Source organism: Polypterus senegalus, chromosome 2 (assembly GCF_016835505.1).
Source record: "Polypterus senegalus isolate Bchr_013 chromosome 2, ASM1683550v1, whole genome shotgun sequence".
NCBI classification, from domain to species: domain Eukaryota; kingdom Metazoa; phylum Chordata; class Cladistia; order Polypteriformes; family Polypteridae; genus Polypterus; species Polypterus senegalus.
This window is the reverse complement of record NC_053155.1, coordinates 126,472,223-126,490,428: the sequence shown is the minus strand read 5'-3', so window position 1 is coordinate 126,490,428 and position 18,206 is coordinate 126,472,223. Positions and strand designations below refer to the sequence as shown.

At 43.1% G+C, this 18,206-nt stretch overlaps 1 protein-coding gene across 7 annotated transcripts in view; it reads right to left on the bottom strand.

The window, feature by feature from the left end:
• Nucleotides 1-18,206, bottom strand: part of usp25 (ubiquitin specific peptidase 25) — a 232,654-nt gene that overhangs the window by 139,898 nt on the left and 74,550 nt on the right. For 6 of the 7 annotated variants that reach the window (XM_039744549.1, XM_039744550.1, XM_039744551.1 and 3 more), the window contains exons 4-5: nucleotides 5,617-5,740; nucleotides 2,482-2,644 (exon numbers count right to left, since the gene is read on the bottom strand). In XM_039744549.1, the coding sequence (XP_039600483.1) occupies nucleotides 2,482-2,644; nucleotides 5,617-5,740 (287 nt within the window). Of the gene's footprint in view, nucleotides 1-2,481; nucleotides 2,645-5,612; nucleotides 5,741-18,206 lie in introns of all 7 variants that reach the window. The other variant, XM_039744554.1, reaches the window with a different exon arrangement.

The following is an 18,206-nucleotide window of genomic DNA, read 5'->3' as shown; positions in this document are numbered from 1 at the left end:
CTCTGGAGGAATTTTGGCCCACTCATCTTTGCAGAATTGTTGTAATTCAGCTTTATTTGAGGGTTTTCTAGCATGAACCGCCTTTTTAAGGTCATGCCATAGCATCTCAATTGGATTCAGGTCAGGACTTTGACTTTGCCACTCCAAAGTCTTCATTTTGTTTTTCTTCAGCCATTCAGAGGTGGATTTGCTGGTGTGTTTTGGGTCATTGTCCTGTTGCAGCACCCAAGATTGCTTCAGCTTGAGTTGACGAACAGATGGCCGGACATTCTCCTTCAGGATTTTTTGGTAGACAGTAGAATTCATGGTTCCATCTATCACAGCAAGCCTTCCAGGTCCTGAAGCAGCAAAACAACCCCAGACCATCACACTACCACCACCATATTTTACTGTTGGTTTGATGTTCTTTTTCTGAAATGCTGTGTTCCTTTTACGCCAGATGTAACGGGACATTTGCCTTCCAAAAAGTTAAACTTTTGTCTCATCAGTCCACAAGGTATTTTCCCAAAAGTCTTGGCAATCATTGTGATGTTTCTTAGCAAAATTGAGACGAGCCCTAATGTTCTTTTGCTTAACAGTGGTTTGCGCCTTGGAAATCTGCCATGCAGGCCGTTTTGCCCAGTCTCTTTCTTATGGTGGAGTCGTGAACACTGACCTTAATTGAGGCAAGTGAGGCCTGCAGTTCTTTAGACGTTGTCCTGGGGTCTTTTGTGACCTCTCGGACGAGTCGTCTCTGCGCTCTTGGGGTAATTTTAATCGGCCGGCCACTCCTGGGAAGGTTCACCACTGTTCCATGTTTTTGCCATTTGTGGATAATGGCTCTCACTGTGGTTCGCTGGAGTCCCAAAGCTTTAGAAATGGCTTTATAACCTTTACCAGACTGATAGATCTCAATTACTTCTGTTCTCATTTGTTCCTGAATTTCTTTGGATCTTGGCATGATGTCTAGCTTTTGAGGTGCTTTTGGTCTACTTCTCTGTGTCAGGCAGCTCCTATTTAAGTGATTTCTTGACTGAAACAGGTGTGGCAGTAATCAGGCCTGGGGGTGGCTACGGAAATTGAACTCAGGTGTGATACACCACAGTTAGGTTATTTTTCAACAAGGGGGCAATTACTTTTTCACCAAGGGCCATGTAGGTTTGGATTTTTTTTCTCCCTAAATAATAAAAACCATCATTTAAAAACTGCATTTTGTGTTTACTTGTGTTATATTTGACTAATGGTTAAATGTGTTTGATGATCAGAAACATTTTGTGTGACAAACATGCAAAAGAATAAGAAATCAGGAAGGGGGCAAATAGTTTTTCACACCACTGTATATGAATTAATATGAGCGCTATTGTGACACAGTAGCTACTGCTGATTCCACCTAGACAAGTCAGTTAACTTTTGCGTGAAATCTGTCAATTTTCCCTTTGCTGAGTTTTTTTTTGTTCAGAAAATAAAGTTTTGTCTTACATCTCAATGACTGATAGGTAAGCTGATAGGTAAGACTAATCTGGTCCTATATGAATGCAAATCTGCAAATGGTTTTTACCTTGAAGTCAATGCTGTTAAGAACTTACATTTTAAAACACACCAGGGCAAATGTATGCTTTTCAAATTTGGAAAGTAAGGTGGGGCTGGTCAACATTGACTGCTTGTGGTAAAAATCTTATCAAGAATGTAAACAAGATAATGAAAAATCTTTTAAAATAAGACAATAATGCAAAATATTTACTCATAAGACTAAAAGCCAAGTTTGCAATAAATAAATAAATTATTTTAAGGCTGATTTTCTTTTCAGAAAAACAGTCATTTTGAAGTGCACAATATTGTTCAACGCAACCAGCAGCATGCACTTCCATGTCATGTTGCTGGCAATGTTACATTACTGATGCTTTTTGAGCAGCACTCACATTGTCACTTTCTAATGACAGCAGAAAATTCTCTGTGCAAAACCTGACAGTACAAAATGTAACTAATCGACAATACCCAAAACATTTTCTGCAGAGGATTTCTTTAGATGAGAGCAATTGTTGGTATTTGATGTCAAACTGTGAGGATAATGAATGTGATTCAGCTTTATCCTATGTCCTTTGCTACCATCGAACAGATAAAACCAAACACATTCTAGTCTGCCTCACTTGACATTTATCCTTCTACCCCATTTATTTTGACTTTTGTCAACACCTGCCTTCTACCCTTGATGTCTTATTGTTTGTACATGCCTTGAAAGTAATAATTAAAACAATATGAAGCCAGTAAAAAAAACTGCAATTACAGACAACTAAAAACGTAATACTGAGGGAGAGATAATTCATAAAACTTAAACAGAGTGAACGAAAACATGAAAACCTTTCTAATAGTTATTGTGCTTTCAAATGAATCCAGGTCCCTAGGAATGAGGCAATGGTATATTGCTTCTCAGAAATAAAATGGTTGGAGAGATTGCAAAAAAGAAATAACAGAAATATTCTTCCTTTCGCTGAAGAGGCTTACCTGAATGACTGCACTGAACCAGCAAGTATTTCCCACATTCTTTAAACCAACTGGACAGTTGTCAATTCTTTTTCTGTCATGGGGGTTTGGGGAATCAGTCCATACTTCTGTATGCGTTCTTTTCAAGCTAGCTTTATTTTCTGCTATGCTGGCCTCTAATACTCTGTCAAAAGGAAGGAAATTCAATAACAGCATAATGTTAAAATCATATAATCATCTACAATTTAGTATCAGATTTGTTGCAATGGTAAACAGTACTCTTCACATGAATGTTACAAAGTAGCATTTGAAATTTCACATCAATGCAGTAACACAGTTTTATACTGCTTTCATAACTGCAAATGATACTTAAAAACTCTTTGGTCTATAACTTGTATAATTAAAGCATTTAGCACATTGAGCAAGCAATGGCAAAACAAAATTTAAACAACCACATCACACATTAATAAGTGAAATATTTTTTTCTAGAAAAGCCATCCCCATTTCACTGCCACTTGCTGGAATGACAATATTTATTTGAAGATAATTTATTTACACAAGATCGAAACCAAAAGCAAATCATTATTGTAAGGGCGGATATTAAGCATACCTGAATTCTGTTTATATACCAACAACCCAGAGAGTTTTTCTGTGTAAAGCAACTGAACGTTTGAAAGAGAAAATCTACAGCAAGTAGACAAGAACATGCTTGTTCAACTTTTAAGAATATTTTATTAAAGGCAAATAAATTAATTGTTCTGAAGCCATGAAAATATTTGGATCAGATGCTCCTTTCACTGTTCAGTTATTTGACCCTTTAATAAGACAAAGTACTTTGTGACTTAATGATATGTAATGTATGAGCTGCAATGAAACTATAAAGTCAAAATTAGAGGTAGTCCCCAGGTTACGGACATCCGACCTATGACTTACGAACGTGGCCACAGATGCGACGCATGCGCTTTACTAACTGCTGCTCCGTCATCTTCGGCCTGGGGATACTGCAAGCGGTGGCTGGAGGGGGGAGAATTGGCTGCTCGTGCAGTGTAGTGTCCCTCTGGCGGCTCCTGGTGTCAAGCACTGACCCGTGGTCCATAGTCACCGGGGCCACAGCTATCGCTCATGTGCAGAACAATGGTTTGCTGCCCGTCCACTATGTCGCTGCAGCTACTGCTCCTGACTGGAAGGCAGGCTGAATGGAGCAGAGGGGGGCGTTTCACTGCCCGCCCGGCACAAATGGCTGGTAATGCTGCAAGTGCTGACCTGGTTGTGGCTGAACGGAGGCCATTGAGGGTGAACGGGGCGGCGGGGGTAGCATTGTAGTGTGCCTCAGATGGCTGCCTGCTGAATTGGGGTTGGGCGATTCACTACTCGCCTTTGGCCGGACCATGTTTATTCTCGGTGGGCGGATGCTGCAGGCAGCATTCTGTAGTGGAGGTGTCTCTGTGGTGTGCGAGTGAACCCCCCCTTGCCGCCCCAAGTCATTCTCAATAGCAAGCCTGCTTGTACTGTTACGCACATAGCAGGAAGTTGTTTCTTGTCAGTACATCAGACATGTTGACGGGTGTCTTCCTGCTGTGATAGCGTGGACAGTGCTGTGCAGAAGAGCTCATCTTAACCTTTTGTCTTTACCCTTCAAGAATGTCTCTGAAACACAAATCTGATGCAAGTGCTGGTGATATAGTAAAGAAGAGAAAAACCATCACCATTGAAAATAAATTAGAAATAATAAAAAGGTCAGTGAGGGGTGAAACACTATCATTCATTGGCAGAGCACTTGGTTACAGTCAGTCAACAACAGCATTTATTAAAACAATGTACAGTGGAACCTCGGTTCACAACCATAATTTGTTACAAAACTGGTCGTAAACCGAAGCAATTTCCACCACAGGATTGTATGTAAATACAATTAATCCGTTCCAGACCGTACGAACTGCATGTAAATATATTTTTTTTAGTTTTTAAGCACAAATATAGTTAATTATACCATAGAATGCACAGCGTAATAGTAAACTACATGTAAAAACATTGAATAACACTGAGAAAACCCTGAACAACAGAATAAACTAACACTGCAATAGTTTGCACTATAGTGCTAGGATCCGCTCGCTAAAAACACTTTTTTTTAATGAGTTTAAAGCACAGCGAAAAAAATTAACATTTGCAAAAATATGTAATTTAATAAACCACCAATAAAAGTAACATTGCCACAATGCACGCTATAAACCGATCGCTGTAAACAGAACTGAAAACAAAAACAAGCCTTTTCTACCTTATGCGTCCAGCCTTCCCTCTCTCGCTCTCTCTTTTGTGTGTGTGTGTCTCTTTCGCGAGCCTGGAGCACCTGTGTGTGTGTGTGTGTGTGTGCGTGCGCGTGTGTGTGTGTGCCATCTGTCTCACGTGCCTGTGTGTGTGTGTGCCATCTGTCTCGCGTGCCTGTGTGTGTGTGTGCCATCTGTCTCGCGTGCCTGTGTGTGCGTGTGTGTGTCGCGCGCTCTCTATCTCTTGCTCGCTCGCTGCACAGGAAATGCACAGGGAGAGACTGAACATGTACAAACCTAAAGGAAAAAACTGGCTTGTTCATATACCGAGTGTGTGGTCGTGAACCGAGGCAAAAGTTTGGCGAACTTTTTGGTCGTAAACCAAGTTGTAAGTGTACCGAGACGTTCGTGAACCGAGGTTCCACTGTACCTGTTTCAACTTACATACAAATTCAACTTAAGTACAAACCTACAGTCCCTATCTCGTACATAACCCGGGGACTGCCTGTATTTCAAAAATGTGTACACAATAGTAGGATCATTGAGCAAAAGTATCTGGCATACAATAACAACAACAATGGCAGTGTGTAAATACTCAGATAACCTGAAGGCTTGACAGCATGTTGCTAAGAATATACAGAGCACATTTGTGAAATTACGCATTAATTATTCACAACTATGGTTACAGTGCCTGCCATGATGGCTTCTTATCAAGTTAGTTTTTATAATAATAATAAAAAAAAAACCAGCATAAGAAAAAGCCACACTTTCATTTGTGGAAGAGTAAGAGGGGAGGGTCCAATTGACATGTTACTTTCAAATAACTGTTACTATATGTTATTACATAACATTATTCTAGCTACCAACATTAGAGGAAGAAAAGTTACTTACTCACCTGCTAATTGCTTGCTCCTCATCGGTTATTCCTGTCTCCCGGAATGCTCTGTTTGACTCCTCCAAACTAAGGGCTATAGCTCTTTGAAGGTCATCCTTGTCATCGCCAGTAAGATCAATTATACCTAAAATTGCAGTTATTTTTTATCTATATATTCAAAATAAAGACAAATCAGCTAAGCATTATAAGTATTTACATCAGCCAAAAAATGCATTTTATACACTAAATCATTCAGATCAAAAATTATGTTACAAGGTTGGGAAATACAAATTATTTAATTACTATTATCTTCATTGCAGTGACACTTCTAAAATTATATACTGTATATGTAACAAGTAACGACAATTAGTTTAGACAAGCAATATGACATTTTCAAATTATTATTAGACAAAATATAAATTATTTCTACTTTATTGGTTGTTTAAACCAGTTTAGTTAATTCAGAAATTCTGCCAATTAAAACATAACATTCACAATTCCATTTAATTCAATTCAGGGTTGAAGGGCACAAGGCTATAAACAAAGGTAAGTGATTTGCCAGCCCATCGCAGGACCAATTTAGAATCACCAATAAATCTAATGCATCCAGTGCATCTCTGGAAAGTGGAGAAGGATCCCGATTACAGAGATCACAGGTAAAATACAAGCAGACACAGAAAAAACATGCAAACACTACAGAGACAGCAATCAGATGCTGGGTTCAAATCCAGGAGACTGAACAAATGAGGCATTTAACCATTGTGTGGCCCTGCTGTCAATTACACAGTTTAATTGGGATTGGCTCCAGCAGACCCTCCGTGACCCTGTAGTTAGGATACAGCGGGTTGGATAATGGATGGATGGATAATAAATAGTGATTAGGATATTTGCATCCATTGCTTTGCATTATTTCAGCACGGCATGATTTCAGCTATTAATTACTTCAAGTATCTAAACTGTTAGGTAAGTTTTTACATTTTTCAATTTTTAAAGGAAAGAAATATAAATTTAACAATGTGTGAATTCCAATGTGAATGGTATCTGATACTGATAACAATTAAACATGTTGCTTTGTGATACCTCCTGTGATGTATGAAAAAGGATAGCTAAAGAATGTGTGGAATATCTGTGCATGAATAAGTTGTGTGGTCTTTAAAACTCAATCATGATTTTAATGTTAACATTGAATCTTTAGCATTTCCGTGAGGAACTTTGGATGGTATCATTTCAGTAGAAAAAAAAATTAAGTCCAAATAACAAATAAAAAAGAACATAATATTCTCACGCTCAACAACTCACATGTACACAATTAAGTCAGGGCTCAGATTTGGCCAAGATGCTGAACCTTAGGATAAGACAGGAAGACTAGAGTGTTTAAAAGTAAAATTCACTCAGACATGGAGAAAATGCAAACTCCACAAAGACAATGACTGGGTGAATGCTAAACACTGCATGTTGCCCTAAATTAAATAATAAATAAAAATGTCAAAATCAACTTATGGGTGTGTAAAATAAGTGTAATGAAGAAGTTCTGAATCCTTTTAATTTAAAGAGTAACCTCTTAAAACTACTCTACTTCAAATAAAATACAAGTACATTTGGAACAAATGTTGGAAATATTCAGCTGTCAAGGTACGATATATATATACATACATACATACATACATACAGTATACACACACACACACATAAACATATATATATATATATCTATACATATACACATATATACATACATATATAAACATATATATACATATACATACATATCTACATATATACACACACAGCTATTTCAGATCAGTGCAATACGCTGCTTGTTAAAACGGATAACTCCCGCTCTTACGTGCAAGTCTGCGTGGATATTATGAACTATCGTATTTGTTCAAGTTCTATTTAAATTTTAAATAGAAGGAATTTTTATTTAGTCGACAGAAATATCTTTGGTAGGAATGGTAAAAACAGACAGGAATATTATTCCTGAATAAATCAACTCAAACCTTAAACAACTTATAATATTTTGCTCTCCATAAAAATATATCCTGTCTAAATTATACAAGTTAGAAATAAAGTAAACATTAAAAGAACAAACATTCAAATTTCTTTACTCTTATGTAATTTTATATAAAAATAAACTTAGATTTTAAATATCCCAAAAGATTTTGCTCTCCATAAAAAATATCCTGTCAAAATTATACAAATTCAAATATGAACATGCTGCATAACAAAACCTGGAAATATAAATAAAATGTGTTCCTTTCAGCAATAACAAATCAAATCATTCAGTTGTCTTTGCTCTTATGTCATTTTAGAGCTGGACGCCTGGCATCTTTTTTTGGCAACAAATTTGTTTATGTTTGGTGTGAGGTTCTGTGTTGTGGAGATTCTCAGGATGGATTGCAGGTGCTCATCAGTGAGGCTGACTCCTGTGTGCTGTTTTGTTAGTCTTTATCACTGAGAAGAGCTTTTCACACAGATATGTGCTACCAAACATGCACAAGGTTCGAGCCGCATGTAGACGGACTTTTTGTTCTTCAAAGTCACCAAAGCAGCGTGCAAACTCAGTGCGCTCAGTTTATCAGCAAAGTGCGTATTTGGGAACACCGTAGTGACGACTTGGTTCAACATTACTTGGCAACAGGGAAAGTGGGACAAGTTGCACTACTGCATTTGTGTCTCCCATAAAAGCAGCTTCACTTGAAATCACTTTGTGATTGTGCACGGGTAAAAACGTCCGCTGAAGTGTCAGATTCTTATTTAATTATTCTGCTTTCTGTATCTTCTGCATTGCATTCAGGTTACCCTGATGTTTTGTCTCATAGTGCCGTCTTAGATTAAATTCTGTAATTACAGCCACATTAGCTCCACAAATGAGACACACGGGTTCAGTAAACATATACTCAGCCTCCCATCGGTTTTTAAAGGCTCTATTTTCAGAATGAACTTTTCTCTCCAGCATCGTGTGAGCTAGCTTCGCAATAACTTGCAGCATCATAAGCTACACTTGATTAACGCGGTAAGTGTTCGGCAAGGCAGCTGAAGCGCTGCATTATGAGATCTGTAGTTTATTGTGTTACCAGCGCTTCATATACCTGGGCCATTAATAACAATAATACAGTATATAAAATGATCTCATGGGCGGATATAATTACACGGGCGGATGTGGCCCACGGCCCTTGAGTTTGACACATATGGACTAAATAGAACTTGAAAAGATATATTTTTTGAAATGTGATGGCGCAATTCAGATAGAGTTGACACGCACTACAGCCTGCATCCTCCCCTCGCTCTTACTTTTTTACCGTTCATCTAATGAATTCTCCGAGTATGGCTTTACCAAAACAATCATTGATGGCGAATAAAGTATCCATTATTCGAGTATGTAGATCGGGATATATATACATATATATATATATATATATATACATATATATATACCCGTATCGCAGCGGAGAAGTAGTGTGTTAAAAAAGCTAGAAAAAGAAAAGGGAACATTTTAAAAATAACGTAACATGACTGTCAATATACAGTATTTGTTTTGTGAGGATTTGATTATCATTATTTCTTTCAATCAGGCTCGTATTTGTAGGATGTGTTGTGTTCAAGTTACATTCCGTGTTAATCAATTGTTGTAAAGATGACAGGTTTCATTCATCGATTCGTTTCTTACTGCATCAATAAACAGCTCGTCTTCTTCTTTATCTGAGACCTGACACACTGCATGCACGGGTTTTTTTTTTTTTTAACACTGTCTTCCTTTAGCGGGACATTGACTTTTTCCACCGTGTGCTTTGTTTCGCAGTAGCTGGATTTATGAATATGCTTATCAGACGCTTCATATTTTTTGCTGCCTTTTCAATTGTGTAATTCGGTTTTTGTTCAGCGCTCTTTGGAACTGTTGCTTTTTATCTGTGCACTGCGTCAGTTCACGTGAGCCGCTCGGTGTACATGCATCGAAGGTTCCCAGCTGTGCTGGTGCCATGTCGTGTTATGTCCATGGCTGTATTTAATGTTACCTTAGTCCTGGCACTTAAAACTTCCTCTCGCAGTTTCGCTGAGTTTGTGTCAAACACCACCCTGACCATCTCATCTTCCTCTCCATAAGCACAGTCCTTCACCCGTGAATATTTACCCGTGGCAGTTTGCTATTGGATTGCCGCTGACGGATGGCCTTATATGGGCAGGCACTAAATTACAAACGCCAGCGGCAGCCTGTCTATGAACTTAATTTAAAGTGTAGGTTTACATCGTGCTTTGTTTCCGAAGTAGCAGAACTCATGAATATGGTTGTATATGTCACGCCGCTTCTTATTGTTTCGCTGCCTTCTCAATTATATAATGCATGTTTTCTTCAGCGCTTTTTGGAGGTCTTCCTGGTTTTCTATGTACTGCGTGATTACGTGGGAGACATGATGATATATACTAGCAGAATACCCGCGCTTCGCAGAGGAGAAGTAGTGTGTTATAGAAGGTACGAAAAAGAAAAGGAAAAATTTTTAAAAATAACGTAACATGGTTGTTAATGTAATTGTTTTGTCATTGATATGAGTGTTGTTCTCATATCTATATCTATATATATATCTATCTCTCTCTCTCTCTCTCTCTCTCTATATATATATATATATATCTATACTAATAAAAGGCAAAGGCAAAGCCCTCACTCACTCACATATATGTATGTATATGTATATATATATGTATGTATATGTATATATGTATATATATGTATGTATATGTATATATATATACATATATATATATTGTCACATACGCACGAGTAGGAGGTCATGGATTGATTCGATAGCACCTGGGAAACCATTAGCGCCAGGGAATGGCGGGTATTAACTTTCTCCCTCTGCTTCCTCATAGAAAGAAAGACCTTCCTGCACCATAGGCCTGGATTGACCGCAGTGCGTACTTCCGCCCTTCCTCCGCCATCTTGCCCTGACGTCATCCTTCCCATCCTCCCTTGCGGTCCTTCCCAGCATTCCTCCACTTCCGCTCCACCCCAATAAAATGCCGCGACGCCAGGAGTCGGCGCGCGCATATGAACTGTTTGTTTATAATTTTGACCTGTTTTTTGTGTGTACAATATACGGGCCGGAAACCCCAACCCTTGCTGTCTCCTCGGTCCTTTACAAGTGGCGAGTCGGCAGGATAGAGAGATCCCGAATGACGGAGGGACAGGACCTCAACACGGTGCTGCAGGTTATGAATGACCAGCTCCAGGCGCTGCAGCTGCGCAAGCCGCCACCACCCGGGAGCTGGAGGCCACGAAGCCAGGTTAGTGGAAGCCCAACGGGCGAGACCAGACCGCCAGGCAGCCGCCTCCTCCTTAGTCCGGCGGGCCCTTCGGAGGACGCCGACGCCTACCTGGGCATGTTTGAGAGGACGGCCACCCGGAGCAGTGGCAGCGGTCCAGTGGGCGCCCATCCTGGCGCCATACCTGAAGGGACCAGCATGGCCTATTATGACCTCCCTGAGGAGGAGGCCGCTAATTACGACCTCCTCAAGCCCAAATACTGGCCCGCTACGGCATTAGCCCGGCCAGCAGGCGTCGAATGGCGGAACTGGGTCTTTGACCCTGAAAAGCCGCCGCGCCCAGGCGCTCGAAGTTCTGGGGCAAGATGGGCCGCTGGCTACGGCCAGAGACCCGACGGGCGGAAAGTGGTCGAGCGGGTGGCCTGTGAAGGCCTGGTCAATCGCGATGCCCAGTTCCTCGCCCAGCAGGTCCGGGACACGCCTATCAGAACATGTCGGGCCTCCTCGGCGCCCTGGAGCGCCAGTTGGCGGTCCTCCACTTGGGGGTCAGAAAAGCCTGCTCGGGAACCGCAGGGACGGGCGGCCACCCCGAGCCCCTCGACGCTGCAGAAGCGCCAGCCAGAGCCAGAGAGAGGCCGGGTCCGCCCGCGCTGTTTCAAGTGTGGCGAGACCGTCACCTGCTGCCAAACTGCCCCCATCACCGCCCGGAGCCTATGGACTGCAGCTGGACATCCGGAGAGGTATTGTACCCCGCCGCATCCCTTGGCGAGGCCGAACACGGGAGTGGTGTTGCTAAATGGGCACGCCGTGGCGGCTTTGGTTGATTCCGTAAGCAACATTACCATTGTTGCTCGCCGTTTTGTCTTACCGCAACAGTGGTTAAAACAGCATTTGTTGGTCACTTGTGTGCATGGGGGACTAGGTCATATCGCTCCGCCACTGCTATGTCACCTGGAAGGGGAACCAATCCAAATGACGGTCGCTGTGTTACCTGACCCCCTTCCCAGTGATTTTGGGACAAGACTGGTCTAAAAGAATCAGCGGTAAGCCATTCGCGCCTCCCGGGCCTCGTTGGATCTTGTTATGAGGGGAAAAGGCACCTCCCGCGGCCTCCACGCCGTGCACAAGGGCAGGCCCTATGGGCGCTGGTGTCTCGGGGACCTTTCCGTGGCTACGGACCTTGACCCGAAGATTCCGCCGGAGAAGGGACTAGCCAGGAACTCTTCCCGGCCCAGGCCCCAAGACCCTCTCGGCGGCCTGGACCATCAATTTCGGTCCACGCCGCCTCCTTTAAGAGGGAGCAGTGGAATGATGACTCCCGCGCTTTGCCCGAATGCGTCGTTCTGCCTAACAGCTCAACAGCGGACGGATCCACACCCGGGAACCCTTCTTTGTCCTTGAGAATGATCTGTTGTACCGAAAGTGGCTACCCATGAGGGCGAGGTGCGGAAGTTGTTGCTAATTCAGCTGCACCTTCCGGCGGGAGATATGCGAAGTTGGCACATGCTCACCTCCTAGGCCCACCTCGGGGCGAAAAACACTGGAGAGGATTAAGCCCGCTTTTACTGGCCTGGGATCAATGAGGAGGTCGCGGTTCTGTCAATCCTGTCCGAGTGCCAGACCCGCCAGATTCCTAGGAGGGACCGTGCTCCTCTAGTCCCTATTCCCTCGTGGACATCCCTTTGAAAGGATAGGGGTCGATTTGGTGGGACCCTGGAGCCCTCAACCCGTGGCCACAAGTATATCCTAGTCATGGTGGACTATGCCACCCGGTACCCAGAGGCGGTTCCCCGCGCCCGCTAATACTAAAAGCATCGCACGGAACTGGTTAATTTGTTTTCACGCGTGGGCATACCCAAGGAGGTCCTCACGACCAGGGTGCGCCCTTCACTTCGGATACGCTCAAGGAGGTAGCCAAATTACTGCAGATAAAGCACCTGAAAGCGCCAGTCTATCACCCGCAAACTGACGGGTTGGTCGAACGTTTAATCAGACGCTTAAGCAGATGCTCCGCAAGGTAGTCAGCGGGGGCAGGAACTGGGACCAGCTCCTCCCCTCGTGCTTTTGCCTACCGGGAGGTACCCCAGGCCTCTACAGGCTTCTCCCCATTTGAATTGCTATACGGGCGACAACCCCGGGGAATCCTCGACATCCTAAAAGAAGGCTGGGAGGCCGAGGCTCTTCCCTCCTCTAACATTTTGGATGCGAGCGCAACTGCGCGACCGACTCACAAAGATCAGGCCCCTCCTAAAAGAGCACGTGACTCGGCGCAAGCAGCGCAGGCCCGGTGTTACAACCGCAACTCCGTCCTCAGGGAGTTCGCCCGGGGACCGAAGTTATGGTGCTCGTCCCGACCTCCCACTCGAAGCTGCTCGCTCACTGGCAAGGGCCTTACGAGGTTAAGGAGAGAAAGGACTGCGTCGACTATTTGGTGAAACAGCCCAATGCGTCGACCGGTGAGAGGATCTATCATGTCAACCTGTTAAAGCCCTGAGAGATAGAGAGGAGCTCCCAGCTCCCGTAGGTCACTCTCCCTTTCGCAAGCACAACTGCCCTTAACCTCGGCGAAGAGCTGACCCCCAAGCAGCGGCAGGAGTTAGCCCAAAAACTCCGAGCCATCCCGAGGTAGTGAGCGAGTCACCCGGCCGGACCGCTGATTGCCCCGATATAGTCACGGGCCGGTGTAATCGTCCGGGAGAGGCCCTACCGACTCCGGAGGCAAAACGCGCAGAGGTCGAACTGGAGGTGAAAGCGTATGTTGGACATGGACATAATTGAAGAGAGCCATAGTCCCTGGTCCAGCCCTATTGTCCTCGTCTCCAAGCCAGACGGCTCCTGGAGGTTCTGTAACGACTTTAGACGTCTGAATCAGATCTCCAAGTTCGATGCCTACCCCATGCCCCGCATTGGACACCTCCTTGAGCGGCTGGAGTGCGGCTCGGTATCTGACTACCCTTGACATGACAAAAGGGTATTGGCAAATTCCTTTAACGGCATCCGCAAAGGAAAAACGGCCTTTAGCACCCCTAGCGGGCACTGGCAGTACAAGGTCCTCCCATTTGGGCTGCACGGGCCCGGCGACCTTCCAACGCCTGGTAGATAGAGTGCTGAAGCCCCACCAGTCCTATAGTGCCGCCTACCTGGATGACGTTGTCATCTATTCCGGCACCTGGGAGGAGCATCTACTGCAGGTCGCAGCTGTCCTCCGAACACTGGCTAAAGCCGGCCTCCGCATAAACCCCGGAAGTGTTTTTGGATTAAAGGAGGCCAAATATTTAGGCTACCTCGTGGGACAAGGACAGGTGCGCCACAGAGCTCCAAAGTTAAAGACATCTTAGAATGGCCCGTCCGAATACCAAGAAACAGGTGCAGGCTTTCTTGGGGCTTGCGGGTTACTACCGCCGGTTTGTTCCCGTTTCTCCAAAGAGCAGCACCCTTGACTGACCTGACAAAAGGGCGCCCTATCGTGGTGTGGACCGACAAAGCAGAACAGCGTTCAGTGACCTAAAGAAGGCCCTAACGTCGGCACCTGTGTTACGGACGCCCGATTTTGGGCTCCGTTTATTCTCCAGACCGACGCTTCGGACACAGGCCTGGGTGCCGTGCTGAGCCAAAGCGTCGATGGTGTCGAGCACCCTGTGATGTACCTTAGCCGGAAACTGATGGACCGGGAGACCCGGTACGCGGCAGTGGAGAGGGAGGCCTTGGCCATTAAGTGGGCAGTGACCCACCTCCGTTACTACCTGCTGGGTGCGAATTCGCTCTGGTGACTGATCACGCTGCACTTCAGTGGATGTCCCTACACAAAGAGTCGAATCCGCGGGTCACCAGGTGGTTCCTGGACTTACAGCCGTATAAGTTCACTGTCACTTATCGGCGGGCACCCTTCAGGCCAATGCCGATGCCCTCTCGTATTCACGACCTCTCGGTTAGGTCCGCCCGACCTGACGGTCCTGGGCTAAGGGGGGGATCGTGTCACGCACGCGCGAGTAGGAGGCCGCGGATTGATTCGATAGCACCTGGGAAACCATTCGCGCCAGGGAATGGCGGGTATTAACTTTCTCCCTCTGCTTCCTCATAGAAAGAAAGACCTTCCTGCACCATAGGCCTGGATTGACCGCAGTGCGTACTTCCGCCCTTCCTCCGCCATCTTGCCCTGACGTCATCCTTCCCATCCTCCCTTGCGGTCCTTCCCAGCATTCCTCCACTTCGCTCAACCCCAATAATGGCCGCGACGCCAGGAGTCGGCGCGCGCATATGAACTGTTTGTTTATAATTTTGACCGGTGTTTTTGCTGTGTACAATATACGGGGCCGGAAACCCCAACCCTTATTGCTGTCTCCTCGGTCTTTGACAATATATATATATACATATACATACATATATACATATATATATACATATACATATACATACATATATACATACATACATATATACATATATACATATATATATATATATATACACATATATATATATATATATATATATATATATATATATATATATATATATATATATATACATATATATACATATATATACATATATATACATATATATATATATATATACATATATATATATATATATATATATATATACACATATATATATACACATATATATATATACACATACATATACTTGTGTGTATGTTTGTATGTGTCTATATGTGTGTGTATAGCTTTGGTCACTGAGTGCAAGGGAAAAATAATAAAATATAGTCTATAAGTTATTAAACAGTAAAACATTAACGTTTTAAGAAGTACAGGTACATTGAGCACTACTGAGTGGTTGCTGGGTAAACTACATTTTAAAGACTGTGTAACACAACAGGTAAGTAGAACTAACAGCAGCTAAAATTTATATGGATCATCTCTCGGTAGTAGATCCCTTTTGAAAGGCGCTACACGACGGCTGTGGTATAGAAATTACATTTTCTATGTGAACATTCAAATTTGTGCCTCTGGTAATGTGCCTTACCGGCATTTAAAGAAAATTAGTTTTGTGTCCTCTGCAGTGTTAAGAGAGAAAGGGCTTTGGTTTGGGATAAAAGGAAAAAAGGTGTAAAGAAAGGAAAGTTGCCTTTTTTTTATATAGTATAGAGATGTGTGTTCGCTGGCGTTATGATTGCCTTTGGGGACAGTCGTGGTGGTCTTGTGTAGACTGGTGAGACGTCCCGCCATTAATCGGTTGTGATGGCACTGTCAGTCCTCCACTCGTGTGCGTGTCTTCATAATCCGAGCTGGCGACCTCATAATCGATACGTGCAAAAGAAAGTGCAAATCGCCTTAATATTAGTTTGCCGCGGTGTAGAAAAGGGGTCCTGTGTTTGCACTTGTCTGGGCTATAGCTCAGGGGGAGGAAGAAAAAAGTTAAAAGTGCTCACTTTGACTTAAGGCAGAAGCTGCTCGACTTTTGCTGGGCAGGAGACCCCAGTTTTTGCAGACATGTTTACGATATCAAAAGTCTCAGCTCTTTGGAGGTACATTATATATATATATATATATATATATATATATATATATATATATATATATATATATATATATATATATATATATATATAGCAAAATACCCGCGCCTCGCAGCGGAGAAATAGTGTGTTAAAGAAGTAATGAAAAAGAAAAGGAAACATTTTAATAATAACCTAACATGATTGACATTGTCATGAGTGTTGCTGTCATATATATGCCTGCCTAAATAAGTCACCCTCGCTTTGCTCTTACTTTTTTACCATTCATTTAATCATGGCTAGTGGCGGAAAAATTATAAAATGGAAGGAGGATTACACTGAGTATGGCTTTACCAAAACAATTATTGATGTCGAATCGATTATTCATAAAGCTTGATTTGGTGATCTGTTTTTCTGTGTTAACCTCATATTTTTCATACTTCTTCTCAAACTAAGGTGGTGCGAGGGTAAAATGAATCGGGATGCGCTGATCAATGTAATCGGTGTACCAGGAAATCATGCATTGACAAAAGCTCCCCTTTGCTTGTAATGCAAAGTGTGATTAAATGCATTATTTTTTAGTGCATTATGGAGCACATGCATGAAGCTTCTCAGCTGTGCTTGTGCTAAGAAAAGGAAAGATTTTAAAAATAACGTAACACAATTGTCAATGTAACCTTTTGTAAGTAGTGCCTGGAGGATTCAGTGTGGAGAAACTCTAAAGACAGCGTGTGTATTAACTTGTGGATTTTTCTGTGAGTATTTGGTGGCAGTCTGGCCGAAGTTGCCGGAAGACGGCGTTAGCCGCGGAGCTCAGCTCAGAGCGAAATGAGGTAAATGGGAGGGGTGATGATGACGTGACTCCCTTACCCACCTTAACTGTCAATCCCCCACAAACACAGTCTCTCGGAATTTGTATAAGCACACCCTTGACCTACAATTTTAACTTAGTTACAAAGTGATCAAAACTCTTGTTTATATCCTGCGTCCTCTTATTAAACTTGTATCCCGCATTTCCGTGGACATGTGAAACGCCAGCGGTAGCCTGTCTATGAACTTAATTTAAAGTTTAGGTTTACACCTTGCTTTCTTTCCGAGGTAGCAGCACTCATGAATATGGTAGTATATGTCACTCGCTCACTTCTTATTGTTTCGCTACCTTCTCAATTATATAATGCATGTTTTCTTAAGCGCTTTTTAGAGGTCTTCCTGGTTTTCTACGCACTGCGTTGACAGTCAGTTCACGTGATTACGTGGGAGGCATGATGATGTCACACGAAACTCCGCCCCCCACGTCTTTCCAGCTCAACTCCATTACAGTTAATGGACAAAAATACCTTCCAGTTATGACCATTAGGCGTTAGAATTTGAAATGAAACCTGCCCAACTTTTGTAAGTAAGCTGTAAGGAATGAGCCTGCCAAATTTCAGCCTTCTACCCACACGTGAACTTGGAGAATTAGTGATGAGTCAGCGAGTGAGGGCTTTGCCTTTTATTAGTATAGATAACTATATATATATATATATATATATACTATATATATATATATACTATACATATATATATATATATATATAATTCACTAAGGCAAGACAACCATGAAAAGCAGCGAAAGGGGCATGGATTCACTAAGCCGCCGACAAGTGAGACACCTATATGCACACAGGAAGGAGCCACGCCCACCAACTCCAAGACCATTGGATACGACGACAACTCACAGGGCCACGCCCACCAACTCGGACTTGACGACACATAAAAAATGGCGTCATTTATGTTCGTCTGTCGTAGAGGCCACATGCAGTGCAGGTCAGGTTAATGTCATGTACCTCCGAGCTACGTTGACTGTTCATAGAGGCATGTTTCTCGCAGAGGTGAATCGCCATATGCA